The sequence below is a fragment of the Ictalurus punctatus genome, chromosome 28 (genome assembly GCF_001660625.3).
Source record: "Ictalurus punctatus breed USDA103 chromosome 28, Coco_2.0, whole genome shotgun sequence".
Taxonomy (NCBI): Eukaryota; Metazoa; Chordata; class Actinopteri; order Siluriformes; family Ictaluridae; genus Ictalurus; species Ictalurus punctatus.
Window position 1 is genome coordinate 4,773,818 of NC_030443.2, and position 26,060 is coordinate 4,799,877.

The 26,060-nt window shown below is 41.7% G+C and overlaps 1 protein-coding gene, 1 long non-coding RNA gene and 1 pseudogene across 3 annotated transcripts; 1 reads left to right on the plus strand and 2 right to left on the minus strand.

The window, feature by feature from the left end:
• Window positions 1-2,728: 2,728 nt before the first annotated feature.
• Window positions 2,729-6,296, minus strand: LOC108260382 (pannexin-1-like; annotated as a pseudogene).
• Window positions 6,297-10,983: 4,687 nt separating this feature from the next.
• LOC124626474 (uncharacterized) lies at window positions 10,984-12,246 on the minus strand. Its single transcript, XR_006981339.2, has 3 exons — window positions 12,093-12,246; window positions 11,771-11,902; window positions 10,984-11,678 (listed from the first exon to the last, which is right to left on the minus strand). It is a non-coding gene; the product is annotated as an uncharacterized LOC124626474 (long non-coding RNA).
• Window positions 12,247-12,563: 317 nt separating this feature from the next.
• lig3 (ligase III, DNA, ATP-dependent) lies at window positions 12,564-25,861 on the plus strand. 2 transcript variants are annotated; one of them, XM_053676943.1, is made up of 21 exons: window positions 12,564-12,621; window positions 18,477-19,032; window positions 19,124-19,252; window positions 19,775-19,987; window positions 20,108-20,259; window positions 20,341-20,507; window positions 20,626-20,703; window positions 20,894-21,062; window positions 21,268-21,423; window positions 21,511-21,642; window positions 21,728-21,807; window positions 21,896-21,983; window positions 22,257-22,334; window positions 22,458-22,581; window positions 22,816-22,958; window positions 23,055-23,129; window positions 23,500-23,646; window positions 24,181-24,331; window positions 24,561-24,655; window positions 24,791-24,874; window positions 25,324-25,861. In XM_053676943.1, the coding sequence occupies exons 2-21, from the start codon at window positions 18,525-18,527 to the stop codon at window positions 25,555-25,557; spliced, it is 3,003 nt and encodes a 1,000-aa protein (XP_053532918.1). In that variant the 5' UTR covers window positions 12,564-12,621; window positions 18,477-18,524; the 3' UTR covers window positions 25,558-25,861. The 2 variants fall into 2 exon arrangements, with proteins under 2 accessions (XP_053532918.1, XP_017315528.1); XM_017460039.2 differs by lacking the exon at window positions 12,564-12,621 and adding an exon at window positions 17,647-17,804.
• Window positions 25,862-26,060: the final 199 nt, after the last annotated feature.

Here is a 26,060-nt window from a genome sequence, read left to right on the forward strand (position 1 = left end):
GTTGAATCATCAGGACTTGCGACTCTTTCTCAGGATGAGGAATCCACCCCTTAAGCAAGTTAATATGTAACACTTTACTAGACCGGTCCAGACCATGTGTGGCAATTTCATAAGTGGTGGGTCGAAGCTTCTGCTTGATCTCAAATGGACCCTGCCATTTCGCCAATAGTTTGCTCTCTTGATACCAGCACTTTCTGGCCAGGGTTAAAGCTCCGCTCACAAGTGGACCGATCATGCCATGACTTCTGTTAGCTTTGTGCTTCAGCCATGTGAGTTTGAGCCAGTTTTGTCATTGCCTCCAACCGTTCCTTCACCTGCACAACATAAGAGATCACATTTACAGGGCCCCCGCTACCCTGGGTTCCTTCCCAGTTCTTGAAGCATGGTCAACGGGCCTCTCACCTCATGTCTATATATCAATTCAAAAGGAGAAAATCCAGTCGAGGCCTGGGGAACTTCTCTATATGCAAACAGGAGATAGCACAGCCACTGGTCCCAATCCATGCCCAACACACTGATGAATATGTGAAGCATTTGTTTGAAGGTTTGATTGAAACGTTCTGTGAGGCCATATAAGGAGTTGTATGTAAACTTTCGATACAAGATTATACACCTGCTTTAAGAGAGTGGACATGAAGTTAGTACCTTGATCAGTAAGAATCTGACATGAGAACCCCACTCTACAAAAATGTTGCATCAAGCTTGTTGCTACATACTTGGCCTTAATGGCCTTTATCAGGAACACTTTGGGATATCTGGTTGCATAATCAGTTACGACAAGCATGAATTGATTTCCAGCTCAACTCCTTTCTACAAGGTCCACAATATCCATACCATCCATTCATCCATCTTCTACTGCTTACTCCTTCTTCAGGGTCATGGGGAACCTGGAGCCTATCCCAGGATAGCATCGGGCACAAGGCGGGTTACACCCTGGACAGGGTGCCAATCCATCGCAGGGCACAATCACATACACACTCACACATCCATTCATACACTACGGACACTTTAGACACGCCAATCAGCCTACCATGGATGTCTTTGGACTGGGGGAGGAGACCGGGGTACCCGGAGGAAACCCCCGCATCACTGGGAGAACATGCAAACTCTGCACACACACGGCCACTGTGGGAATCGAACCCCCGACCCTGGAGGTGTGAATCGAACGTGCTAACCACTTTTTTAATAAATAAATTAAAAGAATTATTTGTACAGCATTGTATAAATATTCCAAGATGCTTTAGTGATTTACTCTCATTCACTAGACTGGCTCATGAGTTCACAGGTTCCTGTGATTTTGATTTATTTATTATTATTATTGTTTAAGCTCTTTAATGGCAAATTAAGCAAGATAATTAAAAAGTGATGTTTTCATTCTTTAAAAAAAAACTATTAGTAATCCCCGTCTGAAAAACCAAGTTTTATTTACTCCTGTATTTATTTATATCTCGTTATCCTTTATCACGGCTTGGGTTAGAAACATCCGGATTTCATCAGTTATACTGTATCTAGGACACTGGTACATCTATGGGTAACTACAACACGACACTTTTATTTAACGCATAACCAAAATGCTTTCACTGGACCTTCAGATTCCTGAAACATTTAGGAAGTGGATTGTTTATTTACAATAAACCTCATAAGCTACTGTCAGATATTCAGATGTTCTTTATAAACTGTGTCAGTAAAATCACATGACTCTATATTCAGATCAAGGAATCTTAATTTTTAGACACATTTTCATATTTATTCCTATTATCTGTTCAGAAGGATATTAAAGAGGAACATTTACAGATCGTTAGACTTCAGTTTTATAAAAGGGATATTTTCAGTCACGTTCGTTAGCTGTTGTAAAATCCTTGAAGTGATGTGACTGCCTGAAAATAACTCTTCTCCAGGTTTAAAACCAATGAAACTATGACAGTTCTGTGACTCCAAATCACAGGTTTATATTACTGTGCTCTTTCTAATGCTTTATCATCTCTATAGCAACAGCATCATTAATTGGGGTTTGTAGGAAAGATGCTAATTAACTGGTTTACAACAAAGAAAAACACTTATGTAGGATACTATTATTTTAATTCCTATGGAAGGAGTCTCCAGTGTCAGTCAGGATAGAGGAGTGTAAGCCTTGCAGATTTGTTTTATGACTTTCAAAAGAAAAAGGCAGCGGGTGAAGGAACAACCATTCATAGCTGCTATAACGTATGTGAACAGGTTTCAGTCGTTCTGCAATATAACAACATTTTTTAATCAAAAATTGCAGTTGTGGGAAGAAAAAAATAAACATCAGGGTGGTAAAATAGTAACCATAACAAACCACCGCATCACAGTTTATTTCTTATACAGCAAAATACTAGACAAAATCAAACGAATGAAAGTTAATGCATGTGCCAACAAACCGTCGTTTAAGCAGTTAAAACACTTGATAAAACACTCAAGCACTTTTCTATATTTCCTCCCTCGCCCAGACATCATCTTGGGTTGATTATGTTCCAGTCTTGGATAAGAGTTTAACATGTTCATGTTTATTCAAAACACTACTAGACCTCTTGCTCTTCAGACGCAAAGAACTACGAAACTCGAACACTGGGCAGAAATATCCACCTTGTGACAGTGTGATCTCCATGTCTTTAACCATGGCATGTTTGTTGGTGCTGGTCTGCTTTGAGTTTTTCAGAAACTGCTGATCTCATGGGATTTTCACTCACTTTTGCAGTCTCTAGAGTTTACACAGAGTGGTGCGAAAACCAAAAAACATCCCGTCAGTGGAGGGCCTACACGCTGAAACACCATGTTGATGAGAGAGATCAGAGGAGAATGAGCAGACTGGTTTGAGCTGACAGGAAATCTGTAGTAACTCAATCACACTTTACAACTGTCGTGAGCAGAAAAGCATCTCATAATGCAAAACACATCAAACATTGAGGTGGATGAACTACAACAGCAGTAGACTACATCAGGTTCCACACCTGTAAGACAACGTTTCAGGTTCTGTGCAAGCTGACATGCTTTTCTGGTCACCTTCCTGAGACCTCTCTCATCAACATGGTGTTTCCACCCACAGAACTGGTGCTTACGCAGTGTTTTTGTTTGTTTTTCACACCATTCTGTGTAAACTCTAGATTCTGAAATACTCAAATCAGACCATCTGGTACCAACAACCATGCTATGGTTAAAGTCACAGAGATTACACTTCCACTGAAACAAGCAGAGGTTAGACGGCGTTCCCATATTTTGTAAAAACTTGCAGGTGGTCAAATGTGGCATGAAAATACAAATTGGAAATAAAATAGTGACACCAAACCCAAATCTGTGTCCGTCATTATGAAATATTATGGCATGAACTGCAACACTTATAATCATGAAACACTAAAAGACAGACTGAGCACCACTGCTTCATCTGACCCTCAGGCTTTCACTTCTTCTCCACCCCACTGGTGGTGGTCCTCAATTGTCCAAGACGGCTCAAGATGCCCAGCAGGACAGAATAGTCAGCCTCTTTCTCCATCAATGAGTCCAATACCTGTACATTCGCACCAAAACATGCTGGTTATAAGCAGAAACTCACAGGACACATGGTGTGGATCAGCTATCTGTGAGCTAATGTCATTAACTGAAAATTTTTTTTTTTAAGACAATTTTTTCATTCAACAGTTCATGTTGCATTCTTGTCTCCAAATATAATACAGGTGATGGCAAGAAATAAAGCAACTGATCTCATGAAACTAAAATCGTTTCTATTTTAATGTTAAACTATGGAATGTTCTTATCTACCCCCCCCCAAAACCAAAGTCTTCCCATTTCAGAGTCATCATTGTAAACAAATCATAATGTAAATAAAGTTTCATTAATAAACAATTTATCTGTGCATCGTGTTACGGAACAGACCTGCACATATTTAAAGCTCTTGAGCTCACTCAGGTTCTCCTCTAGGAACAGCAGGTAGATGCTGAGATCGTCAAAGCGACTAGAGCGGTCAGACAGGCCCCGGGCGCAGACGAAGGCAGGCAGGCGCTCGTATGGTTTGAGCAACTGGCTTTGCTGCCTCTGCCGGGCACATAGGCATGCTGCGTGGATCACCACAAGCACGAGGAGGATCATGTATACAAACACATTAACGCAGCTGAAGACTTGGAACACGCCCACGGACACCAGCTTACATGGCACCGGAGGGTACGCGCTCCGATTCAGGACAACACCTGAGAACACACAGATTAGCGATTAAACGCTCGTAGGGACTGACATGACAGCATGCAATCCATGTACACTGGAATCCATCAGTCATGAAGGACCTCCATGCTATAAAGGTCTGACATACCAGTGTGCAATTCACAGGAGAAGTGGTCAATCTGAGACACCTTGAAGATGTAGTACAGCAGGCAGCTGCAAGCCAGGATTAACGTGGATAGCGTGAGAAGCAGAAATAGCAGGTACTTCCACGCCAGTGCCCATGTGTCCTTTTTTTTTTAACAGAAACTGTTCCGCCAAAGGGTACTTCACACAGCCATCCGCCTGCCGCAGATTCCTGTCACACACACACTCATGAAGACTAAAAGGCATAAAGTCTTTGGTTACGAACTGGGTTTTTTTTTAGTTTTGCTAACGGATCATATTCTAACCTGGTTCTTCAGAATTTCTTCCACAGGTGCACAATTACCTGCAGAAATCCTCGGTGATGTCCTTGGCGGCGGGGTTGCTGGAGACGAGGAGAATCACGTGGTTGTAGCAGTGCTCCAGCTCCTCCATGATGAAACCCAGGTCCGAGGAGAGCTGATGAGCAGCAGTGAAGCGCCAGAACAGCGTGGGAATGTACACGACCACAGCCAGCAACAGAAGAATGTAAGGAAAGTACTAGAATGTAACACAAAATGTGTCAGGAAGTCACGGTGATTAGAGCAGAAGTTTGGCTTTGAAGTTTGGCTTTGGAGTTTAACGTTGGGTTACCTTATGCAGCAACAGAGGGTAGCCATTCTCTGTACTTTGCCATCCAGCAGCAACCCAGCAGAAAGAATCAACGTACAGTGCCTGGCGCGGGGTGAAGTTAGCGGGCGGGAAACAGCTAATCTGTGAATCTAAGAGCAGAAAAGAGTTGACTATTTAATCCACATTTATCAGTGTCTATACCTTGCAAGCAAGCACTGCAGGAACGGTAGCAAAGTTTGGAAGACCCAGTGAAGAACAGGGACACCTGCTGAAGCTCACTGGTGTAACCTAGATACTGTTAGGGTTTAGGAGAAGTCCACAAAGGAGCGGTGTGCATCCGGACACTCGACTTATTAACCGTTCAATTACAATCGTTCCGTTCATAATTATCACCTCAAACTAAATCCAAACTACCTGCTGACATAAATCTGAATATCTTTGTTCCTTCACTGGTTAAAAAGGCTGAAATACGTACATTTAAATGTGACACATTATAGATTAAAATAGATATTTTTGAAAGACTCATCATAAATAGTAAAAATAGAATAAACTATTTTTAGTATTATTGCTTCACCTGTAAATGACTAATATGCAGTAATTTACAGGCAAACATTTAAAAGCTGTGTGTATTTTATACAATCACAGCCATACTCATCCTCCTATTGCCATAAACCAACTTTCCCTCCAAAATTTAAACAATGTACTAAACCCTCTGTAGAGTAAATCTTACATTAATTAATATTGTTGATCTGCTTTCACAAATAAAATGGTGAGTAAAATTAAACTAGTCACTAATGATTGGTAAAAAGCATACAATGCTTTAAATTTGACCTCCTGTCGGTCTAAACCCCGCCCCCACTTTCCCAGAGTGATTTTCCGCTCAAATTTGAACTGGCCAATCAGAAAAACTCCTCCGCTAAGGATTTTCCCGCTCAAATTTGAACTGGCCAATCAGAAAAACTCCTACGCTGAGGATTTCCCGCTCAAATTTGAACTGGCCAATCAGAAAAACTCCTCCGCTGAGGTAACTTTAACCGATCAGGAGAGTACAGAGGCTCAGAAACACACACATATGCATGTGAATTAATCAGTAATGTGAGAACCAAGCAAGTTTTGTTTTTTTTAGCAAAAATGATGATTATGAATACACAAACACACTCACCCATGGACACTTCCTTGGCAAAGGCGAGGGAGATGAAAAGCAGAGGAAGCCCCACCGCGACAAAAGTAACCCGTTTATCTGTGGCCAGTACCACGCGCACCCCTCTGTATGTCCCCTCGGTGGGTTTCTTCATCAGAAAATGAGAAAACATGCTTTATCTACTGTTATTACAGCGAGAGCTAATGTTATCGGTTATAGATACAGCGAGAGCTAATGTTTTCGGTTATAGATACAGCGAGAGCTAATGCACTGCAGTACAGAGCTGTGAAGTTAATCAGACATGGGCGTAACCACGCATTCTTTAAGGGTGGGGGGGTCGTGTCACCCCAATGTTGAGGAAATCCCCCCCCCACACACACACACACACACAAAATATATAGTACAAAATATTTTCTATATGTCCCCGTTTAATCAACCCTGCCAACTGATCTGTCTTTTCTACATCTATTCTATTTATTTATGTCTATTCTCTTTTAATATATTTCCGTTTGTTAAGGAAAATAGGTGTGACCCCCACTCCAATTGTACACTTGGTTGCGCCCATACTCAACGCAAGTTCCTTCCTATATTAGCCGCTCAGTCTGTAAGAAATGGAGACAGCAGCCAAGTGTAGAAAAGTGCAGCAGAGCATACGAACTTTTTTTCCAGACAGTCAGTAACTAGATACCTAAATAGTAGGTCACCTTAGATTAGTATAGAAGTCATCATACCATGGCTTAGTTTGTTCTTAATAATGTCAATTCAATTTTGATATTTTCAAACCGGTGAAGTAGACTAGGCAAACGTCACTTCCGGTTTTGACCATTAACGGTACATTCACTTGTATATCCTCCCGCCGAGTTCACTATGAGGATAGCAGCGTTTCATCCCTTGACACTACATTTGGGCTAAGGACAACTAAGTGATTTCACAAATATAAGCTAAACAGCATGATGACATTAACATAATAAATGGCACCAGTTACACAAACAGAATACTCAGTTAATCAAATTAAAGTGATCATCTGAGCCAGTCTTTGCTCTTCTGGGGAAATAATGGAACCTGGTCACAGTGCAGGCAGCACAGCATTGCTTGGAAGCATCCGTGGGGAAATTGTATTTACAACATATATAGTGTTGAATTTAATTTCATAGGTAACCATTCTTTGTGAGTTTGTTTAAAAGTCGTGTTTAAATGTTAGCGTGTGTGGTTCAAGGTTATAATCGAAAACGAACGAAAACTAGGAGTGGGGAAAAATATATAGTCGTTAACTGAAATCGAAATAAAAACTAGGCATTACCCCCCAAAAAAACCCCGACAACTAACTAAAAGTATTGTCTGTTTGCAAAACTAACTAAAATAAAATACAATTATAGAGTAAATGTCCTTAGTTTCGAGTTGACATTTCCGACTGGGAAGCCGGAAATTACGACATTCCATGTCAAATTGAACACAGCATAGTCCATGCTCCTCTCCTGGCATCATGGCGGTACCGGAAGTCGGAAGAAAGCGGCATAGTCCTATGTGGGATTACTTTATATATGACTGTGTGTCAGATAAAAGCAAGTGTCCTGCAGTGGAAGGTGGTGAAATATGTGGACAATTTATTAAAGGGGAAAATCCAACGAATTTGAAAGTACATTTGAGAAGCGCGCACAAGGAGGCTAACCTAGTTTACCTTAATAAGGTAAAGGAGAACGCCACGCCCCCCTCCCCCGAAACAGAAGCTGACCCCGGTACAGGGCTAGACAGCATGACGGAGACTACCGCAGGACAGAGAACACTACAGCAGTGCTTTCACCGGAGAACCGGTAGCTGTTATTTAGTGAACACACAGGAACACCACAAGCGGGAGGAAGCGCTGGTTCATATGTTTATTGATACTGGGATGTCTACACAACTGTGTGAGTCGATTGCCTTCAAAAAGTTCTCCACTTTACTCGAACCAAAGTTCAAAACACCTGGAGCTGCAAGAGTCAGTAGCCTTATTGGGGCTAAGATGGATACGGCAAAGCAGAAATGAAAAGAGATCATTAAAAATGTGAGGAAGCTGAACCTATGTGTAGATTGTTGGAGCAAGAGAGGATTAACAGAATCTTTCATGGGTGTGTCAGCTTATTTGTGCCCATATGTACATTTTATGTACTGGTGTTATTGTTGAATACATATTTCTAAAATTGTATGATGTTTTTGTTGAGTTTTTATTACACAATACTTTTTCTGGCCTTGACAAATAACCCATATTACAAAACACTAAAACTAAGCATTTTCAAAAAAAAAATAAAACTACAAACTAAACTAGCAAACCCACTTTAAAAAACTAAACTGAAATTTGAAAACATAATGTCAAAACTAGATAAAAAATAAAAACTAATAAAAATGCTAAACTATAATAACCTTGACACACACTCTCCCACCAATGGTAGCAGAGCTGAGCAACTTGGAAATCAGTGTCTTGCCCAAGGATTCCCTCCACAGTTATGTCTGGTATCTGACAGGTACCTTTATCTGATAAATTTCTCCAATGTGAGCAGATGATTATCAGCACAGTGTAATAGAATGTTCTATTATGGACAGAGAAACAGTTATATTCTGCTTGTTCAAATTTATCATTAAAGTCTGGCATCATGCACAGAAAGTTTACACTGTATTATTCACATCCACAGCAGAATTCTGGAGTTGATCAATAGAGGAAAGAAGAAGCAGGTGAGAACAGCATTAAAACTAAAAGAACCTGAACAGAAGATTTGAGATTTTTTTTTTTAATCAGTAGAAAGAAGAGACAAACAAGCTAGTACCGGATAAAAACAGGTTTCTTCAAAAGACCAGCAACAGAATGTTTTTTAAATGAACAATTATTATTGAACCCCCGACCTTCTGATCAGTAACCCTTAGCCTTCACCGTTGAGCCATGACTGCCCGTCTATATTTCTGCATAAATATGATCTAAATAGATTTTCACACAAGTCCTAAAAGTAGACAACAAGAACCCAATTAAATATATAAGACAAAAATATTATATTATATATACATTTATTTATTGAGGAAAATGATCTAATATTACATGTCTGTGAGTGGCAAAAGTATGTGAACCTATGCTTTCAGTATCTGGTCTGATCTCCTTGTACAGCAATACCAGCAACTATTTCCAGTAACTGTTGATCAGTCCTGTACTTCGGCTCCAAGGAATTTTAGCTCGTTTCTCAGTACAGAACAGCTTCCACTCTGGGATGTTGGTGAGTTTCCTCACATGAACGGCTTGCTTCAGGTTCTTCCACAACATTTCTGTTGGTTTAAGGTCAGGACTTTGACTTCGACATTCCAAAACATTAACTTTCTTCTTCTTTAACCGTTCTTTGGTGAACGACTAATGTGTTTAGACTCCTTGTCTTGCTGGATGACCCACTTTCTATTCAGATACAGTTCACAAACAGATATCCTGACATTTTCCTGTAGAATTTGCTAGTATAAATCAGAATTTATCGTTCCATCAATGATGGCAAGCCGTTCTGGCCCATATGCAGCCAAACAGGCCCAAACCTTGATACCACCACCATGTTTTACAGGTGGGATAAGGTTCTTATGCTGGAACGCAGTGTTTTCCTTTCTCCAAACAAACAAAAAAATTATGTTTTGGTATCATCAATCCACAAAACATTTTTCCAACAGCCTTCTGGCTTGTCCACATGATCTCTAGCAAATGCAGACATGCAGCAATGTTCCATATTGAAAACAGTAACTTTCTCCTTCCAACCCTGCCATACACACCACTGTTGTTCTGTGTTCTCCTGATGGTGGACTCATGAAGGGGCGGAGCTTGCAGATGAGAGAGGCCAGGGCAGTGAAATATAGGAGAAATGTAGAGATGTTTGCTTGTTGCCTGTGTTTAAATGCTTACCGTTATGAGGTAAATACTGAATATGAGCCGCTCTGAAATGCGGACACACTTCAGCCAAAGCAGCAGATATGTTTATATGTGGAACAGAAAATTTAAGATGGGTAAAAGTACATGTTCGTCACCAATGACTCAATAACCTGTCAAACGAATCCAGCACAATACACTGTGGAATTGTGCTTTAAAAATAAGTATTTCTAAAGTTTTTCTAAAGCATACAAACTACTTTTTAATAAATAATTATACCAAATATTTTTGCAGGAATGACAGAAAACATTTTTTAAAAAGGAATAAAACTCTGAGAAAGATACAGGTGCAGCAAGGCGGCATCAGACAACTTAATGACTGAACAACTGAACTGGAAAAAAAAATAAAAGAAGAGAAGGACAGAGAAAAGAGAACTTGAGAGTGAGCTGAAACTAGAGGTACAGTGAAGGACAGAGATGGAAGAAAATGTAAAGGAACTAAAACAAAAGAGGGAGAGAGATGGAGGAACAGTTCAGCAGACAGATGGAGGGGAAGGACAGAGAGCTAGAGACTCTTAAACAGAAACTTTCAGAGCTCACAGAGACTCTGTTTGAGGAAGTTTATGAGAAACCTGCGAAAAGTAGTTCAGAGAGAGCAGCTCCAACAAAAGAGGCACCAAAGGGAAGGTCTCAGATTTCAAAAGGTTTGCTTCACAAAATAACAGATATTATAAAGCCACAGAGACTCACCCATTAAAAAATGGCCAAGAAGCAGAAATAAACTCCCTGAGGGGAGATTAGTCTGGTATTCTACTGAGGTGGAAGGATGGCTGAGAAAGCCCCATGTCGACTTTCCTGTGTTGGAAAACTTAGTACAAAATGTTGACACTGAAGTCTCCTTCCGTTATTGTTAAATGAAGCTCTCCGTAAATAAAACTTCACCAATTTTTGGTTAAATAATAGCATAGCATGTTTTTTTAATGAGTTCTTTATTACAGAAATTATAATGTATTAAAATGTCAGAACTGCTGTTATAAAAAATGAACCAACACCTTCCGACCAAGTATATTTAATGATGCTTTAATGGTAAAATTGTAGGCTAGTTAGCAACAGATGCTTTTAGTGAATTAACATTGCTTTGTTCATATGAATTTGGAAACCAAGCACACGTACAAGCAGACTACTCTTTAAGAAGGAGTTACTAAACAGGAATACATCTGACTCATTGAAAAACAACACGTAGCAGAACAGCATGACCTACACAGCATATATAAAGCAAAGAAAGACATTTATGTTCATTGTTAACTCAGTAAACTTGTCTTGTATGCAGTCTTATAATAAGGTAGGGTAGAACTGCAGTGTTTCACTATCACTAGCATCATTTTCTTCATAATCAGTAATCCTGATTGGCTCAACTATAGCGGTCACCAAGTGTTCAGTGGGATTTGTAGTTTGCAAGTCCAGTGAGGTGACTTGCCCTCCAATAGGGAGTGCGGCGTCTGTTGTGTGACAGGGAGATAAAGCGTACATCTCCAGTTGATCTTGAGAAGTAGAGGCAACCTCAGCAGTTACAGCAGAGACACCAAGGTCAGTCGAGCACGCAGGGCCTACAGTGGAGCGGATTTGGCTCGTTAACATCTGAACAAGCTCCGAGGCATGTTTCTGCTCTGTGATGATCCTCAGAGTGAATCTGGGTTTATGGTTTCTACCTGAACCTGCAAAAGGCACGATCTCGATTTCTGCCATTTCCCTGAGAGAGAGAATAAGAGAGGAAATCAAGTGCTAATCAAGTGCATGTGGGCATGTTTGTTCATGTATATGTGTAGGTGTGTGTGTCAGTACTCTCTTGTTTTGTGTGTGCGACGGCTCCTTAAGAGACAGCAGACCACAAACATGTAAATAACTGTGAGCGACAGGACCACCATAAATACGATGAAAACATCAGATTTCAGCCACTCAGACATGAAGCTCACCCTAGTGTCAATCACACACACACACACACACACACACACACACACACACCAGACTTTACCTGTTCCATTCATAATGACATAATGATGTATAGTAACAAGGCAGAAATACTGTATTTAAGTGTTTTTTTAATGATATATTCTAAATAACTGAAGTATAAATGCATTTGTCAAATTTCACCTTAATTAATTACCTTTTTAAAAGTAACCAGCCACTTTAAAAAAAAAAAATGCTGATAAACGTCTACATACACCTTCAATACTTACTGCAATACACACTCTTACGTCAGTTCAAAAATAAACCCGACCGTTACTTCAAGGCTGTCTGACCACTAAAACGACTCTAGGAGTCGACTCTCAACGTGTGTTTCAACAAATCGATTCAAATAGCCGACCCAGAGAACCGACTCATTCGCGAACGATTCCGTTGTTCCCTTTCAAAGTGAGCTTCACGCGCGTCACCGGCATCTGAGGCTTGTGTACATTTACATTTATTCATTAAGCAGACGCTTTTATCTAAAGCGACTTACAAATGAAAAAATACAAGCAAAATATGTAATAAATATAAATATAAAGATGGCGGCCCGAGATCTCACCTCGTTATGACTAGTTGCACTTTGATTTGTCATTCCAGTGTATTTCTATTTCAGTGGCTGCAACTCTACTGCACTGCTAGCATTTTGTGCTAATTTCCGGGAAATATTGAGACGATCCGCCATTTCTGTAAGTTGACCCAACTCTCTCCCTCGCTCTCAAGGGCTCCGAGTTTTTCTTTAATTTCCTGCCATCTCTGTCTGTTTGTGCCTTTACCGACTGTATAACATACATATAATATAACAAGGCTACTTGCATGTCTGGAAATTTAACGAACTTAAGTAGCTAGTACTTACCAACACATTCCCTCTCAATCAGTTTGAACGCTACAGGCGATAAGAATATAACATGTTGCTAATATTACGAAATGGTTAACAGAAGAGCTAGTGGTTTTAGCAAGACACATCGAGATTGCATCATGATAATGAGACTATTTGATCGCAGACTCGAGTCGGACAAATAAATAGGAAAATTCTCACTCTTGTGATTAATTTGCTGTTTTGTGCACGCTCACGTGTTAATTTGAATTCTAATGCTTTTTACATTATATAATTGTTTATCGATTTATGTCGAGAGGGGCACTTTTAAATAATTTAGAAAAAGAGCAGGGGCTCAAGCCCCCAGAGCCCCCCATTCTGCACATCACTGCCTCAGTGCCAGTGTGACAGATGCCCTATGGGTCTGCGACCAACGCTGCAACTCCCCCAGTTTGCTGGATGTGAGCTTTAACTTAATTTAACCTTTTGATCTGATTTTTTGACCTGATGAATTCCAGAAACATTGGTCATCCGAGACAAATTTTGAGAATCCTAGAAGATTCTTGTAATCGTACGCCAAAATCGGTAGTCTTTGATCACTAGTTTGACGTGTTCCTCGACAGCCAATTAATAGCCGTTGCGATCAAATGTATCCTCCGATTAAATTCTGGCAGTGTCAAAAGATTTGAGGCACAGTCGTGTAGTAGTGAGGCTTCTCCTACTCCATATCAACCTTCTCGCATCTTGACTGTCGTACAGTCTGACATTAATGACAACTGAGATCCTACAGTGACATGGCATACAGCGAGGATCATGTTCATACAGTCTGACAAGCAACAGTCAAAAAGCACATTAAAAATCATATTAAACATATTAAAAACATTAAAAATCGCACAGTGTGAACCTGGCTTAATAGAGGTTTATGATTTCATCAAGGGATTGAGAGAGCCAGGTATAAATTGTTGTTGGTGTGTTGCACCACCAGGTTATTGACAATTTTATGCTGTTATCAATTGCCATCAACATTTTGGCAAATTCACAGTATTGTATCCCAATGAATGATTTGACTCACTCCTTTTTGGTTTCATTTGTTGAGCATTATCGCTGTTTGTATGGCAATGAACAGGTAGTATACAATATTCATGTCTTGGTACATCTTGCTGGCGATGTAAAATTGCATGGTCCTTTGGACAGCATATCTGGCTTCCCCTTTGCAAACTTTCTTGGAGAGCTTAAGTGTGATGAACAGGCCATGGAGGCTATGTTAGGATCAATGTGCAGGAACTTTGATTGAAAATACACAATCAAACAATCCAAATTGGTAAGCAGTGAGACATAGTTGAGGTGCAGGCAGATTAAGTTCTGTAACCCAAAAGAGAGTCCAACCAGGCAAACAAAACAAAGGATAATCCAAAAAATCAGTAATTCCAAAAAACAGGCAAAGGTCAAGACATGAAGCAAATATGGCAGGCAATGGAAAACGGCTCGGTAATGCAGATGAACTATCAATACTTTGCAAAGGTGAGGTGGAAATGGCATGTTTATATATGCAGCAAACCGGAAGTGAGCCTGAGGCACATGTCCATGTTTAGTATTCGGATAAGGGCTCCCTCTGGTGGGTGGATAGATGTGGAGCAGCCTCATTCATTACATTAAATTAGTGTTTCTCAACTAGGGGGGCACAAATTGTTTTCAAGAAAAAAAACAGACAGGGCATCATTTTGGTACTCTGTATTTTATTGCTTTTCAAATAGAATGTACATAAATGAAAAACCCTGAGCTTTCGTGCCATTATTTTCTCCACTTGTCGATTATTGTCTTTACAAATGTTCCATGGTATATCAAATGCCTTGGAAATTTTTTGTAACCCTCCCCTGATTGATATTTTTCAACGAGATCCCATCCATACCTACTTTGTAATCTCTTTGCGGCCTATGGTTTTTCAAATTGGATGTTACCAAGATGGTGTCGGTGGAAAAAAATCCTTCTTCTTCTTTTGCTTTTAATGGCAGTTGGCAAACCAACTTAAGGTGCTTTACCGCCACTTACTGGACAGGAGTGTGGGCAGCAGATTGGCAGGAAAACAAAAAAAAAGAGTAATAATAATAATTTATAACTATATATACTAGATATTCATACTAAATTACTAAAGTCTCTCACTTATCCAAATATTTTTCAGATAATTAATTAGAGGACGGTGCACTTTTCCAGATGTTTTTCCCAGATAGTTCTTTAGCGTCATGTTTTGATTTCCAATTTGCATATCTAGGTCAGTTCTTTTGTCCTCATATCTTTTGAAGTCTAACAGAATGTGTTTTACTGTCTCTTGTGTATTGCAGAGGCTGCAGAGTCCAATAGGGTGTTTTCCTATTCTGTGTAATATTAGATTTAAGCCAACATGACCTATTCTAAAACACATAATTATCATCTCTTCTTTTGGGTTCCTGCCCTGCCTCATACTCACGCCTACTTGTTCAGGAAAATCCTCTAGGAACAGATGTACTTTATTTGGGGTTAATCAGTGAGGTGTATACTAATTTGTATTTAACATGAGTTTGAAAGTGATTGGTTGATTCTGAACACTGCAACATTCCCAATTATAAAAGAGTATGCACACTTGTACAAGCTGGGTACTGGAAGTGTTTTATTATTATTATTATTATTATTATTATTATTATTATTATTATTATTATTTTCCCTAAAATGATTCTTATTGTTTTCACTTTAATTAATAGGTTAAAATTTCACAATAAAGGTAGGTTTTGACATTTCATTTTTTTAACATCACAAAAACCTGCCATTTTTACAGGCGTGTGTAGACTTCTTATATCCACTGTATATTCAGAACTATATTTTGAGACTGTCTGCTAAGACTGGGGTTTGAGCACCCTCAAGGGGTGGAGTTAAGTCCAAATACCATTTTCCTCCATATTTTCTCTCTAATTTAGTCTTAGCCAATTTCCACCCAGCAGTCAGGTCTCCTCTATCATGCAACAAACCAGCTAATGGTCATACTAAATTCAGGCAAAATCCATGCAGCCTATCAAAATCATTATTTCACATTTTCAGGAAAATGCAATGCCTGAAATTCAACAACTGTCTGAAACTTGGCTGACCCCAATGGTCATTATTCAGCCAAACATCCAGTATGCTGGGGTCACCTCCAGGGTTAGGGTTACCTATTCAGCTGGGACTGACCTAATGGGTAATGGGCACAGATACAAAGGGGGATAGAGCTTTTTCAGTTGTTGCCTCTCGTTTGTGGAATCAAATGCCACTGGACATCCGCCTTGCACCTTCTTTTACCACTTTTGAATAGAGGCTTAAACCATATCTCTTCTCCCAGGCGTTTAAATCAAATTTTTACTATTGTCTATGGTCTCTTATTATTTGGTTTTATTCTGTTTTACTTTCCTTGCTCTGTTCAGTGCTTTGGTCAGCTTTGCTGTATGAAATGTGCTATTTAAATAAAATGTACTTACTTACTTACACAGATGGCTCATAAGTATCTTCAACAACAGATGAAACCCTGGTCTGTTCAGTCAGAATGAGGCTATCAGCAACACAGTCTGTTGAATGCTGTGTCATCAATAACAGTGACGAGCAAACAGCTGAATCACCTGTTTGTTCAGCGTATAGAATGACAGTTGTTTTAAGAAGTCTCCTCTTTTTTTTAAAATATGAAATTATTTCACCATGGTCATTTCTATTGGTTGTTTTTCTATTAGCATCTGCACTTCTGTAGTCAGTTTAGCCAGTTTGGTTTTGTACCACTGTGTGGTGGACCCCTTGTGTTTGGTGTGAAACTGTAAACACTACACTGTAGCCAGACAGACGTCATATCCTCCATACATCTTTTATACCGCTTATCCTTCCTTCAGGGTCACGGGGAAACCTGGAACCTATCACAGGGAGCATGGGGCACAAGGCGGGTACACCCTGGACAGGGTGCCAATCCATCGCAGGGTGTGCCCACATACACATTCACACACCCATTCATACACTACGGACACTTTGGACACGCCAATCAGCCTACCATGCATGTCTTTGGACTGGGGGAAGAAACCGGAGTACCTGGAGGAAACCCCCGCAGCACGGGGAGAACATACAAACTCCGCACACACAGGGCCATGGTGGGAATCAAATCCCCGACCCTGGAGGTGTGAGGCGAACGACTAAGCCACCGTGCGCCATATCCTAATAAAATTGAATAAAATGGACAGTACGCTACTGAAAAATCCAGAACATTACATCAATTACAGCATGGACGAGTTGTTTTTGACAAAACAACACAACAGTAAGGCAATTACCTCCAAAATGTATTGATCAATTTAGACATAAGGATGCTGCAAAATCCATCTGTAAGTCCATCTGTTTGACCAATTGACCATGTGTTTTTGGAGATGGTAGCTCAGTCTAAACTGGATTTCTCATTAGGAAAATTTTGGCAGTACTCAGGTTTGTTTGTGGCTTAAAGGCAGTAGTACATTTTATTCATGGTTATTAATTTATTAACAGAATGATCTATTCTGACAATGCAAATTGGTGGTGAGTTTAATATCTGGACCATAAACATTAAAACAGTACCAGTGGCTAACCCATCCGCCATATTGGAAGCGTCCAGGCTGCCATATAACTCCATATATGCATGTTATCCTGGTGTACTCTGATTTATTTATTTTTAAATCAACTGTAAATGGCTTCATGTTGAATAAAAATTTTCCACAAATTTGCCTTTTTACATTCACGACAAATGTCTACACACAGAAAAAGATTTAAATGTCACTTAATATATGTAATGGCTGCTTGGAAAGCAATTACATTTTGATTAAATTTATGACTAGACATCTGCCTTTTTTTGTCGGCCAAAAATAATTCTACGCATGCGCAGTGCACAGGAAGCGCAGGCAAACAAAGAGGAAGCGCGTGTGCTTGACTTAAAGGGGGACGCGGTGTGCAGCGAGCACAATTGTTTGCTTCGGTACGCCATTTCAAACAAACAAAAAGAGAAGAAAATCGGAATTAGGACGAGAAGAGAACACAAATACCGATGAGGTAAGACGGGTGGTTTGTTTTAGAGCCGGTATGAGCATGTACATTACCTGCCTTAGCTGACAATCAAGTCAGCTTTAGCTGCAGCAGTTAGCAGTGCCCTCAGGCTGAATCCTAAATGCTCCTGTACTCCCTATACAAGTGCACTAGGATAGTACAATATGATGACTTAGGCACCCTATGTTGCGCACTTGATATACAATACGTGGATATTCTGGATGATACCTAATACCGGAGTCGCGATATGGTGTGTAACAAGTTAGTTAAGCAGGCTAGCTTCATTGTCGTGGTTCCAGTGAACAATATGTTCTTGTTGTATGATTGAACTGCTTTTACATTTTTACTCACCTTATTATAAATCGAATTGAGTTAGCTTTGTTAGCTAACGTCTTTTACTTTGCAAGATCCAGCGTCCTCTGTGAAGTTATTCAAATTCAGACACTATATATATTTAAAAAAAAATAATAATAATAATTCAAAAGTATAGTGGCTGCTGTTATTTGTGAGTTAAAGTTTACTTTGTATCTTAGTATTGTTATTATTAAATGCAGAAATTCAGTCTTAAGGTTCAATTGCAAACACTTCCTGTTTATTCGTGTGACGTCATCACGCTGAAGTAAAGATGCCACGTGAACTTAATGCTGATGTTGATTTTATGTTTATCCTGTCCTCTAGATATCACACTGCCCTCTGTAAGATGCCCCACCTTCCAATGTAACCCGGATGCATGGGCTCGGCTTTTGCAAGGCAGCAAGAACCCTCTGCAGGACTTTCCGTCTGTGCCAGACACAAAGCACGTGTCCGTTCCTCCTGCAGTACTGTTGCCCTCTGATCCACGCTTGGGGCTTTGCCTTGTCAGCGAGACCGCCGTCGAGACGCTTCGGTCTCTCATCTCAGGCTTTCCTCGCCGTCTCTCGGGCCACGTGGCAGGACGAGCGGACGACCATGGCTGAGCAGAGATTCTGTGTGGAGTATGCCAAGCGAGGCCAGGCAGGCTGCAAAAAATGCAAGGAGAGGATCATGAAGGGGCTGGTGCGCATCGGGAAGATTGTGCCCAACCCGTTCAGCGAGTCTGCAGGAGAGATGAAGGAGTGGTATCACGTCAAGTGCATCTTCGAAAAGCTGGAGCGTGCGCGGGCCACCACCAAGAAGATCGAGGACATTACTGACCTGGAGGGCTGGGAAGAATTGCAGGATGAGGAAAAAGAGCTGATCAATAAGCTTGTTGCAGGTATGAAGGGAGTTGGGGGTGCAGGGGATCCACTCGGTGATGCTGTTTGAATGCTTAAATCGTCCACTCTCTGTCTCTCTTGTCTGATAAGAACTGGCTGCTAAGGCTAACGCAAGTCCAAAGAAGAAGGTGCAGGCCAAGTTAAACACCAGCGGCCAGTTATCAGCTCCTCCTGCTGATCCGACGGTGAACGCGCCACGCAAGTTTTCCGGCTTCACAGGTATTCACCGGAGATATGTTAATATCGGCAGCACAGTAAACTCTCGAAGAAACTCTTTAGGATGTCCTTCTGGGTGGTGACGGTAAATCCAGTTCACATTGGGCCATATCGCACTGCCTCGTTATTGATTATTTTCCAATAACAGCATGTCACACCATGTTCTAAGCTTTACATGTACTATCATATACGTCATTATAGACAATACAGTCTAACTCGCTCTTGAACCTCTGGGGTTTGGGGGGGGGTTATAACTCGCCTCCACCCTGTGTGCGCAGAGTTTGCATGTTCTCCCCGTGCTTCGGGGGTTTCCTCCGGGTACTCCGGTTCCCCAGTCCAAAATACATGTGCTGTAGGGTGAATGTGTGAGTGATTATGCCCTGTGATGGATTGGCACCTTGTCCAGGGTGTCTCCTGCCTGTTCCCTGGAATAAGCTCCAGGCTCTGTTAGGCTTATTAGGTGGCTTATTTTGATACCTCAATATATCGTGCTCATAGAGTACTTATGCTGTCCGTCTTCCACAGCAACAAAGGCAGGTCCATCTTCGTCGAGTCCAGGGCCATCACCCGCAAAAGCGTCTCAGGGCAGCACGCTGTCCACTCAGTTTTGCCAGCAGGACCACAAGGACTGTCTGTTCCGCGAGTTCCGCAAGCTCTGCGCCATGGTGGCCGAGAAGTCCAGCTACAATGCAAAGACAGAGATCATCAAGGACTTCCTAAAGAAGGGTTCTGCTGGAGGTGGGAATTAGGAATAGGTCAGAAACTATGGTTTCCTTTTGTTTCAAAGAAATGCCAAAGGAGAACTAGCACAACCTCTTCTTCTGTTTCTCTCTCTCCCTCACTGTTCCTCCCACAAAGACAAGTTTAAAGGAGATCTCTACCTGACAGTGAAGCTGCTCCTCCCAGGCGTAGTGAAAAGCGTTTACAACCTCAACGACAAGCAAATTGTCAAACTCTTCAGCCGCATCCTGAACTGCAACCAGGACGAGATGGTGCGCGACCTAACACAGGTCAGTAATCCTGTAACACATTAAAAACTATACGATTTGGAGAGGGGGGAAAAACCCGTTTTAATTTTTTTGGGGTCGAAGGGAGACGTGTCCGAGACGGTGAGGATGTTTTTTGAAGCCAGCAACTCGTTTCCTCCTTCAACCAAGAGTTTGCTGACCATCCAGGAAGTGGACGCTTCGCTAACTCGCCTGGCTCAGCTCACTAAGGAAGACGAGCAGCAGGCAGAACTGGAGGACATCGCGAAAAAGTGAGCCTCGTCGTCTTGTCGGTATAGCATGTGTCTGACAACGTACAAAAATGTGTGCGTGTGGTTGCAGGATTTCTTCTTTATTTATTTAAAGAAAACTCCTTTGTTTGGATAACAGATGCACTGGGAACGACTTGAAGTGTTACATCCGTCTGGTGAAACATGATCTGAAGATTAATTCCGGTGCCAAACACGTGTAAGTATTCACTAACAACAGTTACGAAGGGATACAAAGTAATAGACGTCATCTTTTGCAACGTACTTTAATATCTCTTGCAGTGCACTGATTGAATTCGTTAATTAATCGACCCATGCAGCAAGTTTTTGTCCCAGTCAACAGCTATTGATTCCCCCCCCCCTCCCCTTTTTTTCCCTTCTCTGCACAGCCTGGATGCTTTAGACCCCAACGCCTACGACGCCTTCAAAGCCTCTCGAAACCTCGGCGACGTGATCGACAGAGTCCTGCGCAATCAGCAGGAGGCATCGAACGGCGGCGGCCCGAGGAAGCACTTGAGTGTCGAGGCCACACTTATGACCCCCGTGCAGCCCATGCTGGTTAGAGCTACTTTAAAAAGTTTTAAAAGCTTTAAAAACTCGAGCTATGAATTATTAGTCTATCCAGGTGGATAATCCATAATTCAAACATTTTATTAATTATCACCCAAGGCTCATCGTGATCCACAGTGGACTTTAATGAATTAAGCTGCGACACCTTTGAGTTTTGAGCCGTTTGTTTTTTGTTTTTTGTTTTCTTCTCCAGGCCGAAGCCTGCAAGTCCATCGAGTACGCCATGAAGAAGTGCCCCAACGGAATGTACTCTGAGATCAAGTACGACGGCGAGCGCGTGCAAGTGCACAAGAACGGTGACCACTTCAGCTACTTCAGCCGCAGCCTCAAACCCGTGCTGCCTCACAAGGTACGCCGGATAAAATTTCGCCCTTGTAGAAACCAGCCCATTCGTTTGAATCGAACGATTGCAAGATGGATTCCTTTTCTTTCCCAGGTGGCCCATTTTAAAGACTTCATACCGCAGGCTTTTGCCGGAGGCCAGAGCATGATCCTAGATGCTGAGGTTCTTCTGATTGATACCAAGACCAGTAAGCCTCTGCCGTTCGGGACGCTGGGAGTTCACAAAGTGAGCGCTTTGCCGAGTTCTTATATTAACGTAGAGGCGTGTGATTAGCGATGTCTGTCCGTGACGTTCTGCCTTTGTGTTTCAGAAAGCGGCGTTTCAAGACGCACAAGTGTGCCTGTTTGTTTTTGACTGCGTTTATTTTAACGGTGTCAGCCTCATGGACAAGTGAGTGCTTTATTAACGGTTCTGTTCGCACCTTTGATTTATTTATTTATTTATTTATTTTTATTGAGGTCTTGTCGTGTTTTCCCAGGCCGCTTTGTGAGAGAAGAAAATTTCTTCATGATAACATGGTGGAGGTTCCGAACAGGATTCTGTTTTCGGAGATGAAGCACGTCACGGTACGTTTTCCGTTTCCTAATTATGTACGCACGTCAAGCATTTGGACATGCTGGATTGAATATGGGGGGGAAGGGGTTTCCATTTGCCTTACAGATAAATGTAAACAGTGATGTCAATGTCCCGGTGTAAGTTTCTAAATGAAAGTTTGTTTTTCCGAACAAGCCGGATTTCCACAAGTGCCACGCAAATGCTCTTCCATATGATTTTAAGAAGGAAAAACCAACTCGATGCCCATGATATGAGCGAGAATAAAAACAGTTGTGTTCTGACAGAGAGCTGCTGACCTGGCGGAAATGATCACGCGAGTCATCAGAGAAGGACTGGAAGGACTCGTTCTGAAAGATGTCAAGGTAAAGCGACTCACAGCGAAGAGTTAAATGTCCTGCTCACAGCCCTAATGCCAGGTAGCAGTCTGATGGTGCTGAGGTGTTGTATGCAGTACATGAGTGAGACCTGATCTCTGTATGTCGCAGGGGGCGTATGAACCTGGTAAACGTCACTGGCTGAAGGTGAAGAAAGATTACCTGAATGAAGGTGCGATGGCAGACACGGCCGATTTAGTGGTCCTGGGGGCGTTTTTCGGAACCGGCTCAAAAGGTGTGTCTACTTCAAGGTGGCATTTGTCACGTTTAAAATTCTTTCTGGAACTAGAATAATCATAATATATTATACATGCATTTGAACAAGTGCGGTTTGTGTTCACATTTATTTTCTGGCCCAGAACGTAGCTCAAGGCAATGTACACAGTAGCGTTCATATATATGGTGTCAAAATATCAAAGCCCAGCTATAGCTTTGCTGATTTACATTTGTCCCGTTCTGTTCCGCGTAGGTGGAATCATGTCCAGTTTCCTCATGGGCTGCTACGATCCCACGACAAAAAAATGGTGCACAGTGACGAAATGCTCCGGAGGCTATGACGACGCCACGCTGGCCAGGCTGCAGAAGGAGCTGGACGTCATTAAAATCGGCAAGGTAAAAAAAATAATCCCAACCTTAGCACTTCATCTCCATCGCCCTTAATTCCAATTACAGTATCCTGATGATGGGTTATTTTACTCTCTCTCACAGGATCCCAGCAAGATTCCACCCTGGCTAAAAATAGTCAAGAACTACTATCCAGATTTTCTCATCCGAGATCCTGAGGTAAAGAAAGAACACGTCAAGGATTTACACTGATCAGCCATAACATTAAAACCACCAATAAGTGATGAGGATATTAGGCCGCAGTTGAACAGTCAGTTCTCAAAGTTGATGTGTTCAAAGCAGGAAAAATGGGTAAGCTTAAGGATCATAGCGACTTTGACATGGGTCAAATTGTGATGGCTAGACGGCAGATCTTGTGGTTGATACTTTCCAAAAGCTGTCCAAGAAAGGACAACCAGTGTATCGGCGACAGGGCCATGAGCACCCAAGGCTCATCGATGCTTTTATATTTTGAACAAACGTATTTAAACATGTTAATAATGAACTCTTATTTCCTTAGTTCAATTTGCAACGGTTCTCTCGTTCACAGAAAGCCCCAGTTTGGGAGATCACAGGAGCCGAGTTCTCCAAGTCAGAAATGCACACCGCTGACGGCATCTCCATCCGATTTCCGCGATGCACTCGTATGCGTGATGATAAGGACTGGAAGACGGCCACCAACCTTCCCCAGCTCAAGGTTTGGCAACTCTAAGAAGGGATGATTACTATATACATACACTATATGCCCAAAAACTATGTGGACGCCTGACCAAAACTATGGGCCTTAATATGGAGTTGGTCGCCTTTTGCTGCTGTAACGACTTCCACACTTTTGAAAAGGCGTTCTGCTAGATTTCGAAACGTGGCGTTCAAATTCGTCCCAAAGGTGTTCAGTAGGGTTGAGGTCAGGGCTCTGTGCAGCTCACTCAAGTTCTTCCACACCAATTGACGAATCGCGTCTTTACGGAGCGCGCTAGATGCAAGGAGTTCTTAAGACGTTCTAGACAGTTGTGATTCCAGCAGTTTGAGGGGGACCCACATACATGTGGTCAGGTGTCAACATACTTTTGGCCATATAATGTACATTAAACCAATGTAGCCTGGGACTAATATTTGTGTTTTAAGGCAAGATTTGTTCTGGGTCACGTGTAACATCTGCAATGCCATGCTATGAACAAACCTCTTGGTGAGTAGATACAAGGGTTAAATGGTCGACATGTCCATTTTGCAGGAACTTTACCGCGTTTCGAAGGAGAGGTGCGACTTTGAGGTGACCGAAAGGCCGTCTACAAGCAGCAAAGACGACAAAGGCTCGTCAGGAGGAGACAGCGGAGGCAGCTCACCGTCCACCTCCAATGGAGCAGCAAGCTCAAAGCTAGCCAGTAAGTGCATCCAATTTCCAACATTCAGTTTCAGGTTTTATAAATCCTGACTTGTGCGTAGATTTTGTTCAGTGATTACAGTTAATGCAAGTGGTTTGGCACGTTGTCATTACACCAGCCATCTCCAAGTTAAGTAGGAGGAAAATCTGTACAACCTGGCATTCGGGAACTGCCTTCATTTGTGCCATATTCCCTAAAGCTCATTAAATGAAAGGCATATTTGTTCCAGAAAATGGTCATACTCCAAAGCGAAAGCCGGCGAAACCCGTAACTCCATCCCCTGCCAAGAGGAAGCTGCCCACTGAGGAACACTGCGCAAAGAAGGTCTGCTGCATGTTGAAACTGACAATTTTTCCCCCTACACCGTACATAGCATGCTACAGCTTTTGCACTTTGTACAGATTTTTTTCCGCTCTCCTGCAGAGGTTCACTTGGGTCACTTGTTCTGACTTGTTTCAGATTAAGGTCGAAACATTTCACGACAACGGGCAAAGCAAAGCAACCGCTTCTCCAGCTAAGGCTGCTGACCCGCAGCCTGAAAAGGTCAGTGTTCTTTTGTGCAATGAAAGAGTGAAGAAGAAGAAGAAGAAGGGGGGGACATATACAACAAGAGAATCAGTCACGCACTGTAAACACCGATTCATTTTCTATAACAGTAGGTGGGTCAGGGTTTGGGAGTGATTGTGGGGGTAGAAGTCATTGACAGAATCACCTGTTTCATGGATGTTCCATAATATCAAGTATAACTGTAAATGGATGAAAAAGTATGACTTGTTCTTTAATTAAAAAAAACTAAAGCAATCCCTGGCTGTGCTGTAAGAGTAAGAATAAAACACTTCAACGTGCTGTTACAGGGTGAAAGAAAAAAAAAAATACAACCAGCGTGAATTTTTGTCCTACAACAGCATGCCCCTTGTCTTTTATTCCTTACTTAAAAGATCAGTTGGAAGTCATCTATGGAAAAAACAATTTTAATTAAAAAATTTTTGCAGACTCTGCTGAACATCTTCACCGGCGTAAAACTGCACCTCCCAGAATCGGTGCAGGAGTTTGAGAAGCTGCGGCGCTACTTTGTGGCGTACGATGGCGATCTCGTTCCGGATTACGACGCTGCGTCTGCGACACACACGCTAGCCGACCCCGAGGAGGGCAGCCAGGCGCAGAAAGTCAGCTCCAACTGGATCTGGCAGTGCGTAAGGAAAAGACGAGTGGTTCCTCCCTGCTGAAGGACAGAACTGCCCTGATGGGGCAGCGTGCTGCTTCTGGAAACATTTCTTCTTGTGTAATAAGGAAAAAAGTGGCCTTCAGACATGTTCATTCAGGACAAACTTTATGAACTCGTGGCAGTTTAGTCTTTGAAATGCTATGCTACCATGGTGTGGTAGATCAATAGCAACGTTTCCAGTACAAGCTTTCCAGTACCTCCAAATCGGATCAGTTTCATGTGTTTTTTTTTTTGTCTTTTGGATAGATTTGGTAGTTCTGGGATCATGATCTTATGCAGAAGCTCAATCTTTGAGCATGTCATGAGCTGAATGTCATTTTATAGAAAACAAAACCAGCTTTCTAGAATAGGAGAGAACATAGCTTAGCCTGTGCACAGCAGAACACACACCTGGGGCCCCGTTCTTGGTGCGTGGATTAAATTAGCTGGATTTGTTAGTTGAGCAAGATCGGCTCTGGAGCAGGTTAAAAGTTTGATTTCTTACATTTACGATATGGACAATGA